The sequence below is a fragment of the Hemitrygon akajei genome, chromosome 32 (genome assembly GCF_048418815.1).
Source record: "Hemitrygon akajei chromosome 32, sHemAka1.3, whole genome shotgun sequence".
NCBI lineage: Eukaryota > Metazoa > Chordata > Chondrichthyes > Myliobatiformes > Dasyatidae > Hemitrygon > Hemitrygon akajei.
In genome coordinates, this window is record NC_133155.1 from 10273785 (window position 1) to 10293462 (window position 19678).

The 19678-nt window shown below is 40.8% G+C and overlaps 2 protein-coding genes across 2 annotated transcripts; one reads left to right on the forward strand and one right to left on the reverse strand.

Moving 5' to 3' along the window:
* Nucleotides 1–3409: 3409 nt before the first annotated feature.
* snrpc (small nuclear ribonucleoprotein polypeptide C) lies at nt 3410–5917 on the forward strand. Its single transcript, XM_073034651.1, has one exon. It carries the CDS (start codon nt 3502–3504, stop codon nt 3985–3987), a length of 486 nt encoding a protein of 161 aa, XP_072890752.1. The 5' UTR covers nt 3410–3501; the 3' UTR covers nt 3988–5917.
* Nucleotides 5918–7456: 1539 nt separating this feature from the next.
* On the reverse strand, nt 7457–18555 carry mgst3b (microsomal glutathione S-transferase 3b). Its single transcript, XM_073034653.1, has 4 exons — nt 18290–18555; nt 13403–13525; nt 12209–12281; nt 7457–8246 (listed from the first exon to the last, which is right to left on the reverse strand). The coding sequence occupies exons 1-4, from the start codon at nt 18443–18445 to the stop codon at nt 8149–8151; spliced, it is 450 nt and encodes a 149-aa protein (XP_072890754.1). The 5' UTR covers nt 18446–18555; the 3' UTR covers nt 7457–8148.
* Between the last annotated feature and the right edge of the window lie 1123 nt (nt 18556–19678).

Consider the following 19678-nt stretch of genomic DNA (forward strand, 5'->3'; position numbering starts at 1 on the left):
ATGTCCCATACACTTGTTGTAGCAAAACTAATAGCATACAATACTTAACTCAGTAAAAAATATGATATGCATCTAAATCACTATCTCAAAAAGCATTAATAATAGCTTTTAAAAAGTTCTTAAGTCCTGGCGGTTGAATTGTAAAGCCTAATGGCATTGGGGAGTATTGACCTCTTCATCCTGTCTGAGGAGCATTGCATCGATAGTAACCTGTCGCTGAAACTGCTTCTCTGTCTCTGGATGGTGCTATGTAGAGGATGTTCAGAGTTTTCCATAATTGACCGTAGCCTACTCAGCGCCCTTCGCTCAGCTACCGATGTTAAACTCTCCAGTACTTTGCCCACGACAGAGCCCGCCTTCCTTACCAGCTTATTAAGACGTGAGGCGTCCCTCTTCTTAATGCTTCCTCCCCAACACGCCACCACAAAGAAGAGGGCGCTCTCCACAACTGACCTATAGAACATCTTCAGCATCTCACTACAGACATTGAATGACGCCAACCTTCTAAGGTTGTGAGATACCTTCTAAGTAGTGAGATAATGTTCATGGGTTCAATATCCATTTAGAAATCGGATGGCAGAGGGGAAGAAGCTGTTCCTGAATCGCTGAGTGTGTGCCATTCTGGCTTCTGTACCTCCTTCCTGACGGTAACAGCGTGAAGAGGGCATCGCCTGAGGCGTGGGGGTCCTTAATACTGTAATGGACGCCGCCTTCCTAAGGCATAGCTCCTTGCAGATGTCTTGGATACTACGGAGGCTGGTACCCGTGACAGAGCCGACTAATTTTACAGGTTTCTGCAACTTGTTGGTGACTTTTGAAATAGAAATATCACCATCTGGTATAGATAGGTAAGATACTTTATTGATCCCAAAGGAAATTACAGTGTCACAGTCGCTTTACAGTAGCACAGAAGAAGAATCAGAATCAGGTTTATCATCGGCATATGACGTGAAATTTGTTAATTTAGCAGCAGCAGTTCAATGCAATACATAATCTAGCAGAGAGAAAAAGATAATAATAAAACATAATAAATAAACAAGTAAATCAATTACGTATATTGAACAGATTTTTAAAAATGTGCAAAAACAGAAATACTGTATATTAAAAAAGTGAGGTAGTGTCCAAAGCTTCAAAGTCCATTTAGGAATTGGATGGCAGAGGGGAAGAAGCTGTTCCTGAATCACTGAGTGTGTGCCTTCAGGCTTCTGTATCTCCTACCTGATGGTAACAGTGAGAAAAGGGCATGCCCTGGGTGTTGGAGGTCCTTAATAACGGACGCTGCCTTTCTGAGACACCGCTCCCTAAAGATGTCCTGGGTACTTTGTAGTCTAGTGCCCAAGATTTGCAACCTTCTGCAGCTTCTTTCGGTCCTGTGCAGTAGCCCCTCCATACCAGACCATGATGCAGCCTGTCAGAATGCTCTCCACGGTACAACTATAGAAGTTTTTGAGTGTATTTGTTGACATGCCAAATCTCTTCAAACTCCTAATAAAGTATAGCCGCTGTCTTGCCTTCTTTATAACTACATCGATATGTTGGGACCAGGTTAGATCCTCAGAGATCTCGACACCCAGGAACTTGAAACTTCTCACTCTCTCCACTTCTGATCCCTCTGTGAGGATTGGTTCATGTACCTTCGTCTTACCCTTCCTGAAGTCCACAATCAGCTCTTTCGTCTTACTGACGTTGAGTGCCAGATTGTTGCTGTGACACCACTCCACTTGTTGGCATATCTCACTCCTGTACACCCTCTCATCTCCATCTGAGATTCTACCAACAATGGTTGTACCGTCAGCAAATTTGTAGATGGTCTTTAATATACAAATATTAGAAGTAAGAAAATATATTTTAAAAGTTGCCTCAAACAGTCTAACTGGGGGGGGGGGGGCGGGTGTCATCACTTCCCCAGCTCATTATAGAGCCTATTGGCCGAGGATAGGAATGACCTCATACGGCGCTCTTTGGAGCAGCGCAGTTGTCTTAGTCTATTAGTTCAGCCTGGGTGGCGTGCAGAGGGTGAGAAATATTGTCCAGAATTGGCAGGATTTTCCAGAGGGTCTTTTGTTCTCCCACAGCCTCCAGTGTGTCCAGTTTGACTCCAATAACAGAACCAGCCTTTCTAATCAGTTTATTGAGCCTGTTGGCCTCACTCGTGTTGGCCATTGCCCCAGCACATCGCTGCATAGAAGATTGTACTGGTGACAACAGATGAGTAGGACATGTGAAAGAGAGCCCTGTATTCGTCAAAGGACCTGTCTCCTTAGGAAGTAGAGGTGACTGCGGCCCTTCTTGCACACAGCCTCTGTGTTGGTGCTCCACTCAGGTGCACCCCCAGGTACTTGTAGGTCTTCACCACCAGTAGTAACAGAGGAAGTGCAGCCTTAAGTCTTCCTAAAGTCCATCACCATCTCCTTTGTCTTACTGATGTTCAGCTGCAGATGATTCAGCTTGCACCATTTAACAAAGTCCTGCACCAGGGCCCTGTATTCAACCTCCCTTTATACATCCAACTATTGCTGAGTCATCAGAGAATTTCTGCAGATGACATGACTCAGTGTTGTATCTAAAGTCCGAGGTATACGGGGCAAACAGGAAGGGAGCCAATACGGTCCCCTGTAGGAGCCCCAGTGCTGCTTATAACCATGTCTGACACACAGCTCTGAAGCCTTGAGTATGGGGGGGGGGGGGGGGGGAATGCAGCTACTGCAAGGATCAAAATAAGCTGCAGAGCTGTAAACTTAGTCAGCTCCATCCGTAGTACATTCAAAAAGGAGCAATGCCTCAAAAAGGTGGCTCCATCATTAAGGACCCTCAATGCTACCATCAGGAAGTAAGTACAGAAGCCACGTAGTCAAGGATTCAGTTAGTTTCTTCCCCTCTTGCCAACAGACTTCTGAATGGACTTTGAACCTATAACATTACCTCACTCCTTTTTTATTTCTATTTTTGCACTATTTTTAAACTAATATTATATAACATATGGGCAAACATGAATTCTAGAATATATACACACACACATTTCCTGTAATTCTTGTTTTTTTATTATAAAAAAAACATTGTACTGCTACCGGAAAGACAATAGATTGCACGACATAATGCCGGTGAAATGAAACCTGATTCTGAAATGCTGACACAACAATTCAGGCAAAGAAAACAGTTCACATTTGGGATTAAAGACACTCAGTTAAAACCTGTAGCGTTAACTTTATATACCTCTGCAGAGGGATCGCACCACTGCGTCTGTATTTCATATTTCCACATCGATTTAATTCTAAATTTTAGCAACACCACATGGCTTGAGGAGCGGAGTGGAAGGAGTGGGGGTAAGGTACTGCGCATGCCTGACTGCGGGTAGTCACGTGCGCTTCAAGCGGCCAGACAGTGGATAGTCACGTGTGCGGTGACGCAACCTAGCGACGGGGGGTCACGTGTGCTGTGACGCAGCCGTGCTCTCGGCCTCGGAGTTGGAGACGGACGCAGGGCCCGGGCGGAGGCGACAAGATGCCGAAGTATTACTGCGATTACTGCGACACCTACCTCACCCACGACTCCCCGTCCGTCCGCAAGACGCACTGTGAGGGACGCAAGCACAAGGAGAACGTCAAAGACTACTATCAGAAATGGATGGAGGAGCAGGCCCAGAGCCTCATCGACAAGACCACGGCCGCCTTCCGCCAGGGCAAAATCCCGCCCACGGCCCCTTTCCCGGCGCCGGCCGGACCGCCCCCGGGTGGGGCTGCCATCCCTCCTCCGCCTGGGAACGTCGGGGTGCCGCCGCCGCGTCCCGCCATCCTGCCCGGACCCCCGATGGGAGGGCCGCCCATGATGCCGATGATGGGCCCCGCGCCTCCTGGTATGATGCTGGTGGGTCCGGGGATGAGACCGCCCATCAGCGGCCCGGTGCCCATGATGCCCGGCCCGATGATGGGGCCTCACCGGCCGATGGTGGTGCCTTCCCGACCTGGATTAGTACGCTCGGCCAGATAAGCAAAGCCTGGACCAGGGACATTCGCCAGGGCGGAGTTCCACGCACCCTGAACCGAGACAATTGGACGGCAGCGCCGCCGTTTCAAAATCAGGTTTATGACTGTTTTGTTATAGAGTCGAAGCAGGTCCCATGTCTGTCGCCATCTTCATTAGAAGACCGAACTGTGAGCGGATTTCCCCCTTGCAAGTCTGAATTAACGTGTACTGTCCAGTTCGGGGATTTGCTGACGGACTGGAGCAAAGGGCCGGGTTGCGTGTTACTTTTTTAAGAAGCTGTACAATTGCGATTCCCTCAGTGTATTTTTGAGATTCTAATTGCCCATTTATTCGGTGCCACATTATTTTGCCCCGAAAATTAAAAATGTATGGATGAAAATCCTTGTTCTGGTAAGGATTTAAAATTTATACAGAGTCGAAGACCCCCCCCCCCCCCCCCCAGATCCACGGGAAGTGATTGACCCAACTGTATAAGGCAATTAGTCAAAATATTGACGTTTTAAAATTTGCCTTTTAAGCAGATGAATCAACTCACTGGAAAAAGTTGCTTGAAGTACACTTGTTAAAAGACACGAATTGGTTCTACTTTGTTTTGAAATCTTTAACATTGGTTATATAATTTTTTAGTTTTTAATAAACGTTCTTTGGTTGACCTAATTTTCTTTAACTGCTTGATATTTTGGCAGAAACTTGACTAGAACCATTAACCATTCGAAACTGCTTTGAATGAAGTGACAGTGGGGATGGTCATCTCTGCTTCTGCAGTTGAACCCACAATCTTCCAGCACCGCATGATAAGTTGTTTAAAACAGTACAGGTTCACATCTGATTGTCTATGTATGAGATTCCCTCTGTAAATTGTATTTGACTTTCTAGCACTTGTGTATAACTGAAAAGAGTAGTTTGTTCTGCTAAAAATGTGCAGAAAATTCAACCATGCCATCAAAATTAAGGTATTTAAAGGAACGTTTCCAGCCAATATAGTGGAACACTCTTAATTAGTGTACCATGCTGTTTCCAACAAAATGTGTTCATGTTTGACTCAAGTCATAGCATCCACTTAAATCTACATAATCACAGTTCAAATCCAACTTCTCTTGAATGAAATCTAGCCTGATGATGACATTCAGTGTTTATTTGATGTAATGGAGATGGGAAGATTGCTATTCTTTGGCCCTGGTCTTCAATAGAAAATCTTAAATTTGGTTAGATTTAAAATGGAAAAGAAACATTGCCATGAAATTCTTTGTTCTGCCATTCTTGCTGAAGCAATGTTGTATTTGAACAGGGGTCCCCCAAACTTTTATGCCATGGACCCCCAAATTGGGAAACCCTATATTAGAAGAAATATGAGCCCATTCCTTTGGAGACCAGGATTTGGTTGGCAAGTAACACACATTTCCAGCAGCTGCACACTTTCTCTTGTTTGTGATTTGGTTGGCATGTATTTGTTTTTAGCTTCCATGAAGAGCACAGTGGTTAGTGCAGTGCTATTACTGTTCAGGGCATTGATGATCGATCCTGTTGTAAGTCTGTGTTTCCTTCCCATGGATCGTATGGGTTTTTTCTGGGATGCTTCAGTTTTCTCCCACAGTCCAAAGATGTACCTGTTAGTAGATTAATTGGTCATTGTAAACTGTCCTGTGATTAGGTTAGGGTTAAATTGGGAGCCATTGGGAGTTGCTGAGTGGCATGGCTTGAGGGGCCAGAAGGACTATTCCACAGCGTATCTCTAAATAAAGCAAGTAGCAGTACCTTATCAAGACCACTTCTGAATCGCTTTCTATAGTTAGTGAAATAGGATAACATTCTGAACAAAGATAAACTGTTTTGAATTTACTTGTTTGCATTACATGTTTCACTTCCTATATAAGACTTCTCATAAAATCTGTAGTCCTTCCCCCCCCCCATAATAAAATTAATATTCACTGAACTATTCAAACCCAGCCTTTCTAATGAATTGTCAATGAATTGCATTTTCTTGTAGCTACTCCTGTGAGATAGTTAGCAAGGTACCAACGTGGCTGGAGAAGAATATTGTTCACTTTGCCTCTTAGTACAATACATTTCAACTGTCGGACCACCAGACAATGCCAAGAATGAAGGCTGAGGGGATCAAAAAAAATGAATCAAAGTCTATCCCTGGTGATTGCACTGTAACTTGGTGCTCTATACTCCCATTTAATCAGGTATTTGATGATTAACCAGTAGCTTTGGGTGTAGTGATGATGAACCAGAAGGCAAAGAAGTTGTTGAAAAGGTATATAAACTAATATGTAGGAAATGGTACTATAATTGAAAAACACATTTTAATTTTGCTGTTCTTGATTCCTTGACTACTAGGATTGTAATAACAAAGGGAACACTATTAGGCAAAAGGAGATAAATATTTTTATGGTGGCAAAAAAATTCCTTCAGACACTTTTTGCAAATAAAGGAATTAACGTTACCAGAGGTTGCTCAGTATATTTTCTCCTCTAGAATACTGTGGGTGATGAGCACCTTTCCTTTGCCCAAATGTTGGACTATTTGTCCATGTGGAGTCCTGGTGGGTCTTGTGCGTTGCTGTCTACACAGGTATTTCCACCATTGGTTAGCAAGTGCAAAAGGGATTCCACTTCCAATTATTTTCAGAAATTCCGTAACATTGCCTTTGCATATTTTTAACAGCAGGTTGGGCTGTAGCAATTGTAACTCACATAATGAAGATACAAACAGCTTATGAGGGTAGCATGAGCATGAAGCAGCACTATTGAGGGGGAAAAGTAACTTAAAAGGTTCAAAGTAAATTTATTATCCAAGTACATATGCCACTGGAAACAGCCCTAAGATTCATTTTCTTGTGGGCATAATCATTAAATCTAATAACCATAATAGAATCAATGAAATGTCGCACCACCAGGGCAGACAACCTGTGTGCAAAAGACAAGAAGCTGGAAATGCAAAAAGAAAATAAATACTGAGAACATGAGATTAAAAGTCCTTGAAAGTACGCCTATAGGTTGTGGGAACAATTCAGTGAAGAAAAACTTCAAAATGATTTTAAAAATGGAGTACACATTTAAAACCATTGTCACTGATTGCCATTGTTTCTTTTTAACTCTCGGAAAGGTTATTGTAGTTAAGAATAATTAGTGTGAAAATTTTTTTGTTGCAATCTATGAAGGTTGTACCATACATTACCTCAGCTTTTTTTCTGCAGTGTATTGGATGGCTTGTTGCTGCCCATTAATACATTACACAACTTTTTTTAAAGAGTTTTTGTACCACAAAAATAACTCAAATGGACAATAGTTTTAAAGTTGATATTTATTTAGAAATTAAATTGGCAACAACCACATCAAGAATTGTACATTAAAAATGCACTTTTGAGGAAATAATTGACTAGTTGGATCCTGATGAAGGTTTACAACAAGACGCATGAAGTTTAAGACAAAATTATACTTAAAGCTATTTCATTATTTGATTTGAATGAAGTTTAAAATGGATAACGTTTAATGGTGTTGAAAATCTGTCAAAACACGTAATATACAAGTCAGTGAACATATGAAAAGTGTATACTTATTTCAGTTGGCATTGTCAGGACATTCATTGATGAATCACAGCCTTGTCTTTGCCTAGCTTTCTCTTTCAATGGTCTATATGTGCCTATCAGCTGAATTATAACCTCACCTTCTTTCACGAGTTCTGTACATCTATATTTTCTACTTGTAATCTTTCATCAGATTTAAATTCAACCCATAATATAAACTGAGGCTCTTGGATTGAAATTTTTGAAATAACTTTAGTGACCATCTTAAAAGATGAGAAATGTTAAACTCAGTTCAATATTGCTTCAACAAGAATCACAGAATTTAGCTAAAAAGTAAAAGAATTCATATTTGGGCAGAAGGTGCAACAGTTATTTGCCTAAAGATTATTTTAAAAATGAAATCTGGAATTTAGTCTTGTTTCCCAGTATACAGTTTGATTAAATATAACAGCAGTGCTTAACATAGCTGGAAGAAAACTCTACCACATGTTGGCAATATTTAAACTGATTGATAAACAAGGAGCAGGAAGAAGTTCGGAGCTGGTGTCCATTTCAAAATGGCTGGATATGTAGAATGCCTGACAACTGTTCTTTTATATCTTTCTCAACCCATTGTTGTGCTAGTTTTATCACTATGAAACAAGGGTTTTAAAAGCAATGAATATGGACAGGAAGATGACTCCCAGAAGGCCAATGTATCCATAGGACCCAGTCATTCTTCTCTCTGGCACTGTGAAGAAAAAGCAGATACTGGATGAACCATCATCTGTATTCTTAAAAGAGTTTAATTATTTTTTAAAATATGAATTGTAAGCTTTAGATGGTGTATGCTGGATAGTTGGTGGTGTATGAAAATAGGAGCTTTATGGCTTGTGGACCAGTGTACTCTGTAGATCACCCTTTGGAAGCTACATACTGACCAAAGAGTGAGTAAAGAATCAAAGGCTATAGAATGGTTGGTGAATGTTTGGCAAAACTAGAATCACAATTACAAATACAGTAGATTCTGGTTCATTGGGCCATCGGTTAATAGGGGCAGCCACTTGGGCCAACAAGCTTCAGTCACATGCTCTGGTGTGGCCACTAGACTCTACGCCATGCTTAGAGTGAACAGTACTTAAATACCGTCAGTTGTGAGTGTAGGTGTTCAAAAAGCACTGGTTCAAAAATCACTGATAGTTGGCAAGAAATAGTAAGAAAATAAAGAACTATTTTGGTCACTGTGGTTTTAAGCATTCGTGCTTGGAGATGTCAGAAGTGTCCAGGAGTGAAAATTAAACTATTACAAGAGGTGACAACCAATGCGCAAGTGGGGGACCCCATCGACATGTGGAGATCGGAGCACGAAGACAAGGAATGCCTGGCCATTGTAGACTCCTCTCCCAGGTAATACCTTTTCTCTTCATTAACTGTTCATGAAGGGCCAGGGAATACTTTGTGAACCCATGAGCATTTTAGTTGAGACAATAAAGGTTACTTGTCCGTATATAGAATTTCTCTGTGCTTCTCTGATCATTATTACTGAAGGGGTGGATCCTTATAATAAACAATTTCACTACTTCAACAAGCACGAAGAATTCGACAAAAATCCTTAAATTTATCTGAAGATTTTAAAAGGTATCGACGATCTTGAATGTTACAATGAAAATAAAGATCAGTGGATGCAATCAATGAAAGGATTATATGAAGGCAGTCTGTTATCTACATGAGGTGACTATGATTTTGTCTATTTACAGTCAAAAGAATGGTGGTATACACTGGATGAATTCCTCCATTGATAATTATTAGGAACTAATACAGATTTATAGCACTGTAGTAGCATTATTAGTGTCTGAATTTGTTCTGTTTTTTTTAGTTAAATACATAATCTGTTACCCAGTTAAATGGTTTTTAAAAAAAAACTATTTCCATGAAAGTTGATCTAATTGAGGCAGCTGTTTTAATGGGCCAAAGTAAACTGGTCTTGATCTGTCCCAATTGATTGGAATCCACTGTATTAAGCATGCACACTAGGAAAGGAAAATAAATAATAACTGGACAGATTAAAAATAACCCAAAAGTATTTGTAGATACCAAAAAGACCAATAAATGGACATTTTAGTATTGAGAAAAAACTTAATACTCTCAAAGTGATTAATACAATTTGAGTTTGATATCAGTTTACCGGTGCCAATGTTACAGAGATGGGAATGGGCAAATGTTATACAGGAAGCTGGAGGGAAACAAAAAATAAGAGCTCATGAAATTGGGAGTAACCATCTGGCTGAAACAAGGAAGAAATAAGCAGGGATAAGAGCCAATGGATAATTTGTACGTGCTCAGTTTAGATCAATGTATGGTGTGACCAGTGATAACCTCTGGAGATAGATGATGAATTTCACCTTTTCATTACATTTACTTACATTCATTTGTTCATTATGTGCCGTGTTGTATGTATGATGTGCGAAATCACGGTCTTCCCATGACCATGAGTGTTCTTAGCAAATTTTTCTACAGAAGTGGTTTGCCGTTGTTTTCTTCTGGGCAGTGTCTTTACAAGACGGTGACCCCAGCCTTTATCAATACTCTTCAGAGAATATCTGCCTGGCATCAGTGATCGCATAACCGGGACTAGTGATGTGAACCAGCTGCTCATATTGACTGTCCACCACATGATGCCATGGCTTCACGTGTCTCTGATCAGGTGGGGGGTGCTAAGCAGGTGCTACACCTTCCCCAAGGGTGACCTGCAGGCCAGTGGAGAGAAGGAGAGCCTCATAGTTTGGTAAAGACACATCGGCTCCCTGCCACCCCACCTCTGGTATCAGACATTTCAACTCTTGGAAAAAGACACTGTCTCTGCTGCTTAATCTTATAAACCTCTATCAGATCTCTCAGCCTCCACTGTTCTGGAGAAGAATACCCAAGTTCATCCAATCTCTTGTTATATTACATGCCCCCTCCTGGCTGCATACTGAATCCCCTCCTTTACTCCCTGTATACCCATGACTCTGTCGCCACCCACAGCTCCAATCTGTTAATTAAGTTTGCTGACAACACTACATCGATTGGCCTTACCTCAAACAATAACAAGGTGGCCTACAGGGAAGAAGTCATCTCTCTGACACTGGTGTCAAGAAAACAACCTCTCCCTCAGTATCGCTAAAACAAAGGAGCTGGTTGTGGATTACAGGAGGAATGGAGATGGGCTAACCCCTATTGACATCGATGGACCTGGGGTTGAGAGGGTTCCTCGGCATCCACATCACCGAGAATCTCACGTGGTCTGTACACACCAGCTGTGTGGTGAAAAAGGCATAACAGCGCCTCTTTCCTTCAGACGGTTGAGTTAGTTTGGTATGGGTCCCAAAATCCTAAGAGCTTTCTATAGGGGCACAATTGAGAGCATCCTGACTGGTATGGGAACTGTACCTCCTTTAATCGCAGGACTCTGCAGAGTAGTGCGGACAGCCCAGCGCATCTGTAATTGTGATCTTCCCATGATTCAGGACATTTACAAGGGTAGGTATGTAAAAAAGGGCTCGTAGGACCAATGGAGACCCAAGCCATCCCAACCACAATCTATTCCAGCTGCTACCAAGCCGGAACCACAGCATAAAAGCTAGGACCAACAGGCTCCGGGACAGCTTCTTCCCCCAGGCCATCAGACTGATGAACTCATGCTGATTTGAGTGTACTCTATATTACACTGACTGTTCTATTTATTATAAATTACTAGGATTGCACAGTTAGATGGAGATGTAACGTAAAGATTTTTACTCATGTATGTGAAAGATGTAAGAAATAGTCAATTCAAATTGAAATAATCCTGGCTGCATCCTGGTGAACCTCTTCTGCATCCTCTCCAAAGCCTCAACATCCTTCCTATATTGAGGTGACCAGAACTCCATGCAACACACCAGGTATGGCCTAACTAGTTTTATGAAGTTGTAAAATAACCTCCTGACTTTTGAACTCAATGCCTCGACTAATAAAGCGCAACATATACCTTCTTACCCACCCTATCAACCTGTGTACCCACTTTCAGGGAGCTATGAACTTGGACCCCCAGATTCCTCTGCTCATCAACACTGTTAAGAGTCTTACCATATTAAATGTGTTTTTCTTGTGTTAACTTTTCTGAAACTAAGAACCATTTTTGTTAAGTTTTTACCTCTGTACATTTATATAATTGTTTTGACCGACACCAAACTATGTCACTTTCTTTATAATTATTTTGGATATAAAAACACTTCTTGCTGCTTCATTTCCTCTTTACACTGACTCTAGATGACAGTGTTCACTGGTTGGTAAAGCCTACCTTTGCGTCAGTAAGTAAGTTCCAACTTCCTTGCAGAACTTTGGCTCTTATTGCTGCATTGCTCATCCTTTCTAAGAGATGCTATGTTGAGATATAGTTAAAATGATCCATTGGTTTTGATAGGTATTAACAATCTTGGTTATTTTCTAGATTCCTCCCTCAAATGATATTGCTAAAAGATTTCTTTGCTGAATGTGGATACACCTGCTGAATTAACATTGTACTTGAACATTGTACTTTGCTAAGTTTGAGTCCTATGATGCAAAAATTGCATCTTTCTTTCCTGCTGGCATTATGGTATTGTATCTTAACATTATTAAATGAATTCATTAATCTATTGAATATTTAACAGTGATATATTTGTACAGAGACATAATTTACATAATACCTACCCCCTGTGTAATATCCCCATGCATAAGTAAATCGACTGGTTACCCAAATGACACCAAGCACAGAAGCAGTGATCTGTGAAATATTAAATACATGAAATTATCCCTATGTTCAATGTGAGAAACATTAAGAAAGACTTAACATATTCAATAAATATTGTTTACTTACTAACATTTTACAGCTTTTGTTCTTGTACTGAAAGTTGCTACTCAGAATTTTACAAAAATCATATTTTAAAGACACTGTGTAATGTTTCTTATTCAGATGTAAGTATGCAACACTTAAGAGTAAAATTTCTTGTAAATCTATATTTTTTCATAGCTATCAGTCACAATAGGGATTTCACGAGGTCTCGACAAACGGGTGCAGCACTTAAAGGAATATTTGGACATCTGTTGTTGTTGCACAATGCTTGTGTTTTTTTTCTTGCCTGCTGAGTAATACTCATTGACAAGTACTACAGAATACTGTCTTTTGTTTCCCTCATTTTACAATCTTTAGGATTGCAAATTATGTGAAAAGATATTTAACTCAACTCTCGGTTCCCCATTCTCCTAGGATTCTGCATGGTAAAGTTTTTATGAGTATACATGTTCAAAATATCACTTTCATTTTTGGGAGAAAGACTATGTTAGTTACACCCTGATTTAAACCTTGTGGACCTTTAGATGCTTCAAGAGGACCACAGCCTTGTTTGTGTTGTGGTTTGGAGGCCTGCGTGCCTTAATGATCCTGAGAGCTAAGTTGGCTGGTTATGGTTTGGCACTTGGCAAGGTCACCCATGCCAAACAGGTCAAAGGGTAGAGACCGGACTAAGGGTGGTCCACTGGTCCCCCAGGTTTGGGGGAATCAGCTCAAGGACAACAACCCTGACTGGCCAACCAAAATTGTTATGGAAACAGCAATGAAGATTCCTTCTAAATCTGAGAATGATGGTATTCCTGAGACTCCACCCTCGGCTTGCATGACTGACAGCGGTGAAAACCAAGAGGAAGATAATGACGTGAAGACCACCACCAGAGATGTAGGACCTTCATTGCTGCTCTAAACACCAGTGGCATTATGGGCTGGAAGTAAGGAAAAGCTTTAGATAAAAGCTGAAGAAATTATACTGTAATACCTATCACCTACCTGGAAACAGCAATGAGATTATATATGGCAGAATATCCCCATTAACCACACTGCCATTTTCTTACCGGATAGACAACTCCAGCTATCAGTTGGAAGATCAGCCATTGAGGATATATCTCCAATGTGGTTTGATGTGCATGTTGGATGCAGTTGAATATGGGTTCTTTATCACTATACATGTTTGGATACTGGAAGGAAATTGGAAGATACTGTCACAAAACTAATAATAAACACAGTCCCAAAACTTCTGCGAATGCCTCAGCTTCAAAAATCCATCTTCAATGTTCACCGATGGAAAATTAATCCACACAAGTTCCATTTCAAATAATGGAACTCTGTTCATGAAAGTTCATGAACTTTGTTCATTCACTCTGAGCCTTGTTGTATGACATGGGCGATCGTGGTCTTTCAACGAGACCATGATAGTCCTTGGCCAGCTTTTTCTTCAGAAGTGGTTTGCTATTGCCTTCTTATGGGTAGTGTCTTTACAAGACAGGCCATTACCAAATCTCTTCAGAGACTGTCTGCCTAGCATCAGTGGTCGCATAACCAGGACTTGTGCTATGCACCAGTTCTCATATGATCATCCACCACCTGCTCCCATGGCTCCACGTGACCCTGATTGGGGAGGGGGGCTAAGCAGGTGCTACCCAAGGGTGACCTGCAGGTTACTGGAGGGAGGCAGCACCATGCATCTCCACCCAGCCACCCACAAATAATATATTATTCTTCAATAAATGTTTCTAAATACATTGCCAAATAATATACAGATGTGAATTTTGTTGAGTGAGGGGTTTGGTGAGGTAATGACAACAGTGAAGATATGAATTTAAAGGATTAAGCAGATTAATTAAATCAAATGAATGAATCAATAGATCAAAACGTGCTCTGTTGGATGAAACAAAGGGAAAGGGAAGAGCGACAGCTCACTAGAATGGTTCAGTGGGATGGCAGGTTTGACAGGAGAGATTGAGTAATATGGTATTGTATTTTATATGAATGAGGAGAAATACCTTGTAATTTATACAATTATTACAAGATTTAACAGGTGAGATTGAAAAGTTTTTTTCTGACTAAGCAGAACCAAGAGGCACGATTTCTGGAAAAGTTATGTGACCCCTGATGCAAGGCAGACAATCTCTGAAGAGTATTGATAATGGTGGGGGGGGGGGGGGTAAACATCTTAAAAGACACTGCCCAGAAGAAGGGCTTCTGTAGAAACCACTTCTGTAGAAAACAAAATTTGCCAATAACATTCATGGTAACCATGATCGCCCACATCAAATGACACAGCACGTGCTGATGGTAGGGATTATAAAGACCTGATATGACAATATAATCATTGCTTTGCTGCCGCTTATGTGCTGGGGGGGACTTTAGGGTCTCATGTCTAACTTTCGTTCATTCTTTGGGGCACTTCTCTGTTTTTGTGGAACAGCATTTCAGGATGTATATTGTATACATTTCTCTGACATTAAATTGAACCTTTGATAACACTCCCTAAAAGTGAACAAAAATAATTAAAAATATTCAAGCAACTATAAGTAGCATTTGTTGAAATGGCAGAAGTGAAAAGATGATAGCAAAATTGGTGAAGTAGGTTAAAAAAAAAGCAAAGAAACTGGAGAATGGTTTGCAAATATGGGATTGTCTAAAATAAAATTGAGTTACCCATGAACAGAACATAGGACGCAGCCTTTGGAATTGGTTGTTTTTTGTGCTTTTAACAAGATTTTTAGCAAGACTAAAATTGTCGGTTTTACCAACACACAATCTGTATTTTTTAATAAGTATATTTTCACAATTATGTAGTGTTTGGCTCTGTCTACTGGTGGAAAGGGGGTAAAGCAGTTTCATAACAGTTTGCTCATTTTTCATTGGCTAAGTGTTAGCACATGACACACATGCTGTGACTGTGTATCTTTTAATTGGTTCTTCCTTCAGGAATTTGTATTAACTTAAGTACAAAACTGTCACCATCTTGTTCTTTGTCTTTTCCTGAGGATCTTTGGTTTCATATATTCTGCATCAGTTCCTTTGTTTAAACTTTAAAATTAACGATCATGAAGCAATAAGTTTTCACACATTCTTGGACGTCTAAATGAACCTGGGGATCGAAAAAAAATCACCAGATCCCAGGCAGCTAATATTGGTATAAATGTTCAAAATTGAAGGTAGTGTGGAATGAGCTTCCAGTAGAAGTGGTAGAAGCAGGTTTGGTATTGTCATTTAAAGTAAAATTGGATAGTATATGGACAGGAAAGGAATGGAGGGTTATGGGCTGAGTGCGGGCCAGTGGGACTAGGTGAGAGTAAGCGTTTGGCACGGACTAGAAGGGCCGAGATGGCCTGTTTCCGTGCTGTAATTGTTATATGGTTATATGGTCATGTAGAAAATAGAAACAGAAACAGATAAATTGAAATAATCAGAAAATCTGCAAATATTACTGTAATTAGACCACAAAATAACAGTCACGATCCTGGAGTCATGCAAAAGCAATTTAGGTGCACAGAATGCCTCTATCCAAAATGGATAGTCCTTTGTGATTTTTAAACATATGAGGAGGAATAATTAGGACTTTGTGAGTAATAAATAATTAATAGCAAATGTATGACCATATCCTGATTACTTCTCTCTGATAATTTTAGCTAAAGAATTTTAAATACCACTTGTGTTCAAAATTTGAGAAAATCAGCAATATAAGTCCACAGTAGCTTGAAAAGGTATTCAGCCCCCACAACTATTTTCACATTTTACTGTCTCATTTTCTAAATTTAAAACATATTTAAGTATATCTTTTTGAGCTAATCTACAAAACATTGTGCATCATGTCAAATCAAAAGAAAAATTCCTAAAACCTATCAACAATGTACTAAAAATCCAAAAATCAAAATGGTGAGGCATACATCCCCTTTGTAATTACTCCACTGACTTTGCTCAGGTGCAATATACTGCACACAACCTTATCAACTCACCCAATCTGTTGATGTAGAAAATTGGAGGATTGCCTGAATAAATACCCCTCTTTCTGCAAGGTCCAACAGCACAGTAGATAATCAACAGACCAAACCAAAATAAAGAGAAAAGGCAAGTCAGAGAAATAATAGAAACACTAATCTGGAGCTGGGCACAAGACCATCTCAAAGGCACTGAACTCAGTGCCTTGGAGCTCAGTGCAATCCTTTGTGGAAAAATATGAAACCACAGCCACACTGCCTAGGTCAGGCTGCACCTCTAAACTTAGTTGCTGGAGAAGAATAGACTTGTAAGAGAGGCTACTGTGATGCCAACAGTCACTGAGTGAGCTGCAGAAGACAATGGCTGCAACTGTTGATGACTCCAGTTCATGGCTCCACAATCTAGAAACAGAAAACCTACAGCACAATACAGGCCCTTCAGTCCACAAAGCTGTGCCAAACATGTTCTTACCTTAGAAATTACCTAGGGTTACCCATAGCCCTCTATTTTTCTGAGCTCCATGTACCTGTCCAGGATTCTCTTAAGAGACCCTATCGTATCCACCTCCACCACCGTCGCTGGCAGCCCATTCCACACACTCACCACTCTCTGATTAAAAACACTTACCCCTAACATCTCCTCTGTACCTACTTCCAAGCACCTTAAAACTGTGCCCTCTTGTGCTAGCCATTTCAGCCCTGGGGAAAAGCCTCTGACTACCCACACGATCAATGCCTCTCATCATCTTATACACCTCTATCTGGTCACCTCTCATCTCTAAGGCCTTGCACAAAAAGGGAATTTGTGGAAGAGTGGCAAGGAAGAAGTCCTGGCTTTAAAAAAATATATATGCTTGTCCATAAAGGCTTTCAAAGCATCACTTAGAAGATACTATAAAGATGTGGAAGAAGATCTTCAGGTCGCACGAGACTAAAGTGGAACTTTTTGACCTCGAACACTAAGCTGTATGTGTGGTGTAAATCCAATACTGTGCATCAGCCAAGTAACACCTACTGTAAAGTATGGTTGAGGTAGCATCATGCTATAGGGATGCTTTTCAGCAGCAGGGAGTGGAGATCCAGTCAGGATTGATGGAAGATGAACACTGCTAAATACAGAGAGATCCTGGGTAATGAAAAATTATAGCCTCTGTCAGAAAGCTTTAACTGGGATGGGAGTTAGTCTTTCAGCAGGCCAGAACAACCATATTGTGGCTTCAAGTGGAAGAAAGTGGAGTGGAAGGATATTGATGTCCTTGAGTGACCCAGTCAGTCTTGACCGTAACCTGATCAAACATCTCTGGCAGGACCTCAAGACTGCTGTCCACCAACACCCCCCCCAACAATCCTGGCACAGCTTGAGCAATTTTGCGAGGAATAATGGACAAATCTTGTTCCATCACATAGTGCAAAGCTAACAGAGACTTATCCAAAATGACTGCTGGCTGAGATATCCTCAGAGCTGGTTCAACTAAGTGTTGAGCAATGGGGGATGAATACCTTTTGAACAACAGAAATTTCGGTTTTTCAAGTTTTAGATTTTCATGCTTTACAATTTTCTGTTTTTTTATTTGGGGCTCTATTGTGAAGAAAGCAGCACATGATTCACAAATAACACTTCTCAGTTAAATTAATCAAAATCCCTGGTTGTAAGACTCATTTATGTGAGCAAAGGATGGGGGGGGGGGCTAAATACCTTTTCAAGGCACTGTACGTATATTTTGATGAAAAATTATGGTTGTGGAAGACTCCCCCTTGAGAAAATGGAGCCAGGGCCTTGTCACCAAGAGGAAGCCTTCCTCCAATTTCAGGAACCAAAACCTACGAGAAAATTCAAAGGATCTTCACATTTTAACCAGGTGGATAGGCAACGGATGGACAAACTACACAACCAGAAGAGTGTTTGCTGAAAACCTTAAGCTGATAAAGAAACAGATCCAAACTCTGACTCTTGGAATGCAGTTAACCCTAGAAAGGGTGTTGATCCCTCCTTACCTTGACGTTGTACTTCTTCCTGGCGAAGCCCACTTTGGCTCCCAGGTAAGCCAGCATGACCCAGCTGTAAATGAACACCAGGATCACGTAGCCGAATTGAGGGGGGACGAGTTGAGCGGGGAGGGCTTTCGCGCTTTGCGGCGGCACGTACTGCATAGGGGCGGCTGGCAGGCTGGGCCCGGAGGCCGGCACTGGGCACTGGCACACGCCGAGGCCGGAGCCGAGGATGGGAACAGCGCGCCCTCCTCCTACCAAAGGCACGACCTCTCCGCGCCCCACCTTCTGGCTCACCCTCCCCTCCTCCAACTCAAAACCTGTTGGTGCACCCTCTCAGCAAAGATGCGTTCTCCGCGTGAAAATTATTGCTCTACTTTGTAGATAAATCTTTGCACAAAACGATTGTTGCTTCTACAAAAAAAAATTGAAATTGCAGAATAACTAACTATTTGGCTCAAGTGGTCTATATTAATAAATTGCAATTCCCCCAAACATTTTTATTACTCTTATATATTTCCTTGTGTTCATTTCACTTTCTCTTGGGAATATTAACTTTATCTAATTACCAATGATTTTGGTATTAAGGGCAAGTCTGACCTTCTATTTTCTGCTGGATTTATTCACATATCTTTACATATTTAAGATAAAATTTGTTTTATTCGTTGAGTGTACATCAAAGCATGTAAGCTACTTTCTTTTGCTCAGAAAAAAAGATAGATCTTACTCTTTCTGTGAGGGAAAAATGTTGGCTCCTCATCTCTAGGTAAAAAAAATAATGTTGACGAAAATCGAAGCCCCGTGGTTTCTCTTTAGGAAGAGAGATGTCCCCCCCCCCACCCCCCGGCAATTTCCCTACTATGGTTAACAATTGTTACCCCGTTCTCCTGAAAATTGTTTCTTTCCATCCACGTTGACAGCTGCTCTCTATCGGTAGATATATTGTCGGCTCTCTATTTTATTTGATATTGCTTTTTTTCTTTCCTTCTAATTGGTTAAAATCTTCACATTGGAGAAATGTATGGGTTCTCTCTTGTAATTTTACCTTCATTTAAATGTCGAGAATTGTTTACTGCATTCCTCTGGTTATAAATTAAGTATTTTCGAACAATAGTTCAAATTGTCAATGCTGCTGAAATTGCAGAGTAATTAACTATTTGGCTCAAGTGATCTATACTAATATAATTGCGATTCCTCCAAACTTTTTTATTACCCTTATCAGCATATTCTATATTTTTCCTTGTGTTTATTTCACTTTCTCTTGGGAATATTAACTTTACCTAATTCAATGATTTTGGCATTTAGGGCAAGTCTGTCTTTCTACTTCCTGCTGGATTTATTCACATATTTAAGATAAAATTTGTTTTATTCGTCGAGTGTCTATCAAAGTCATAC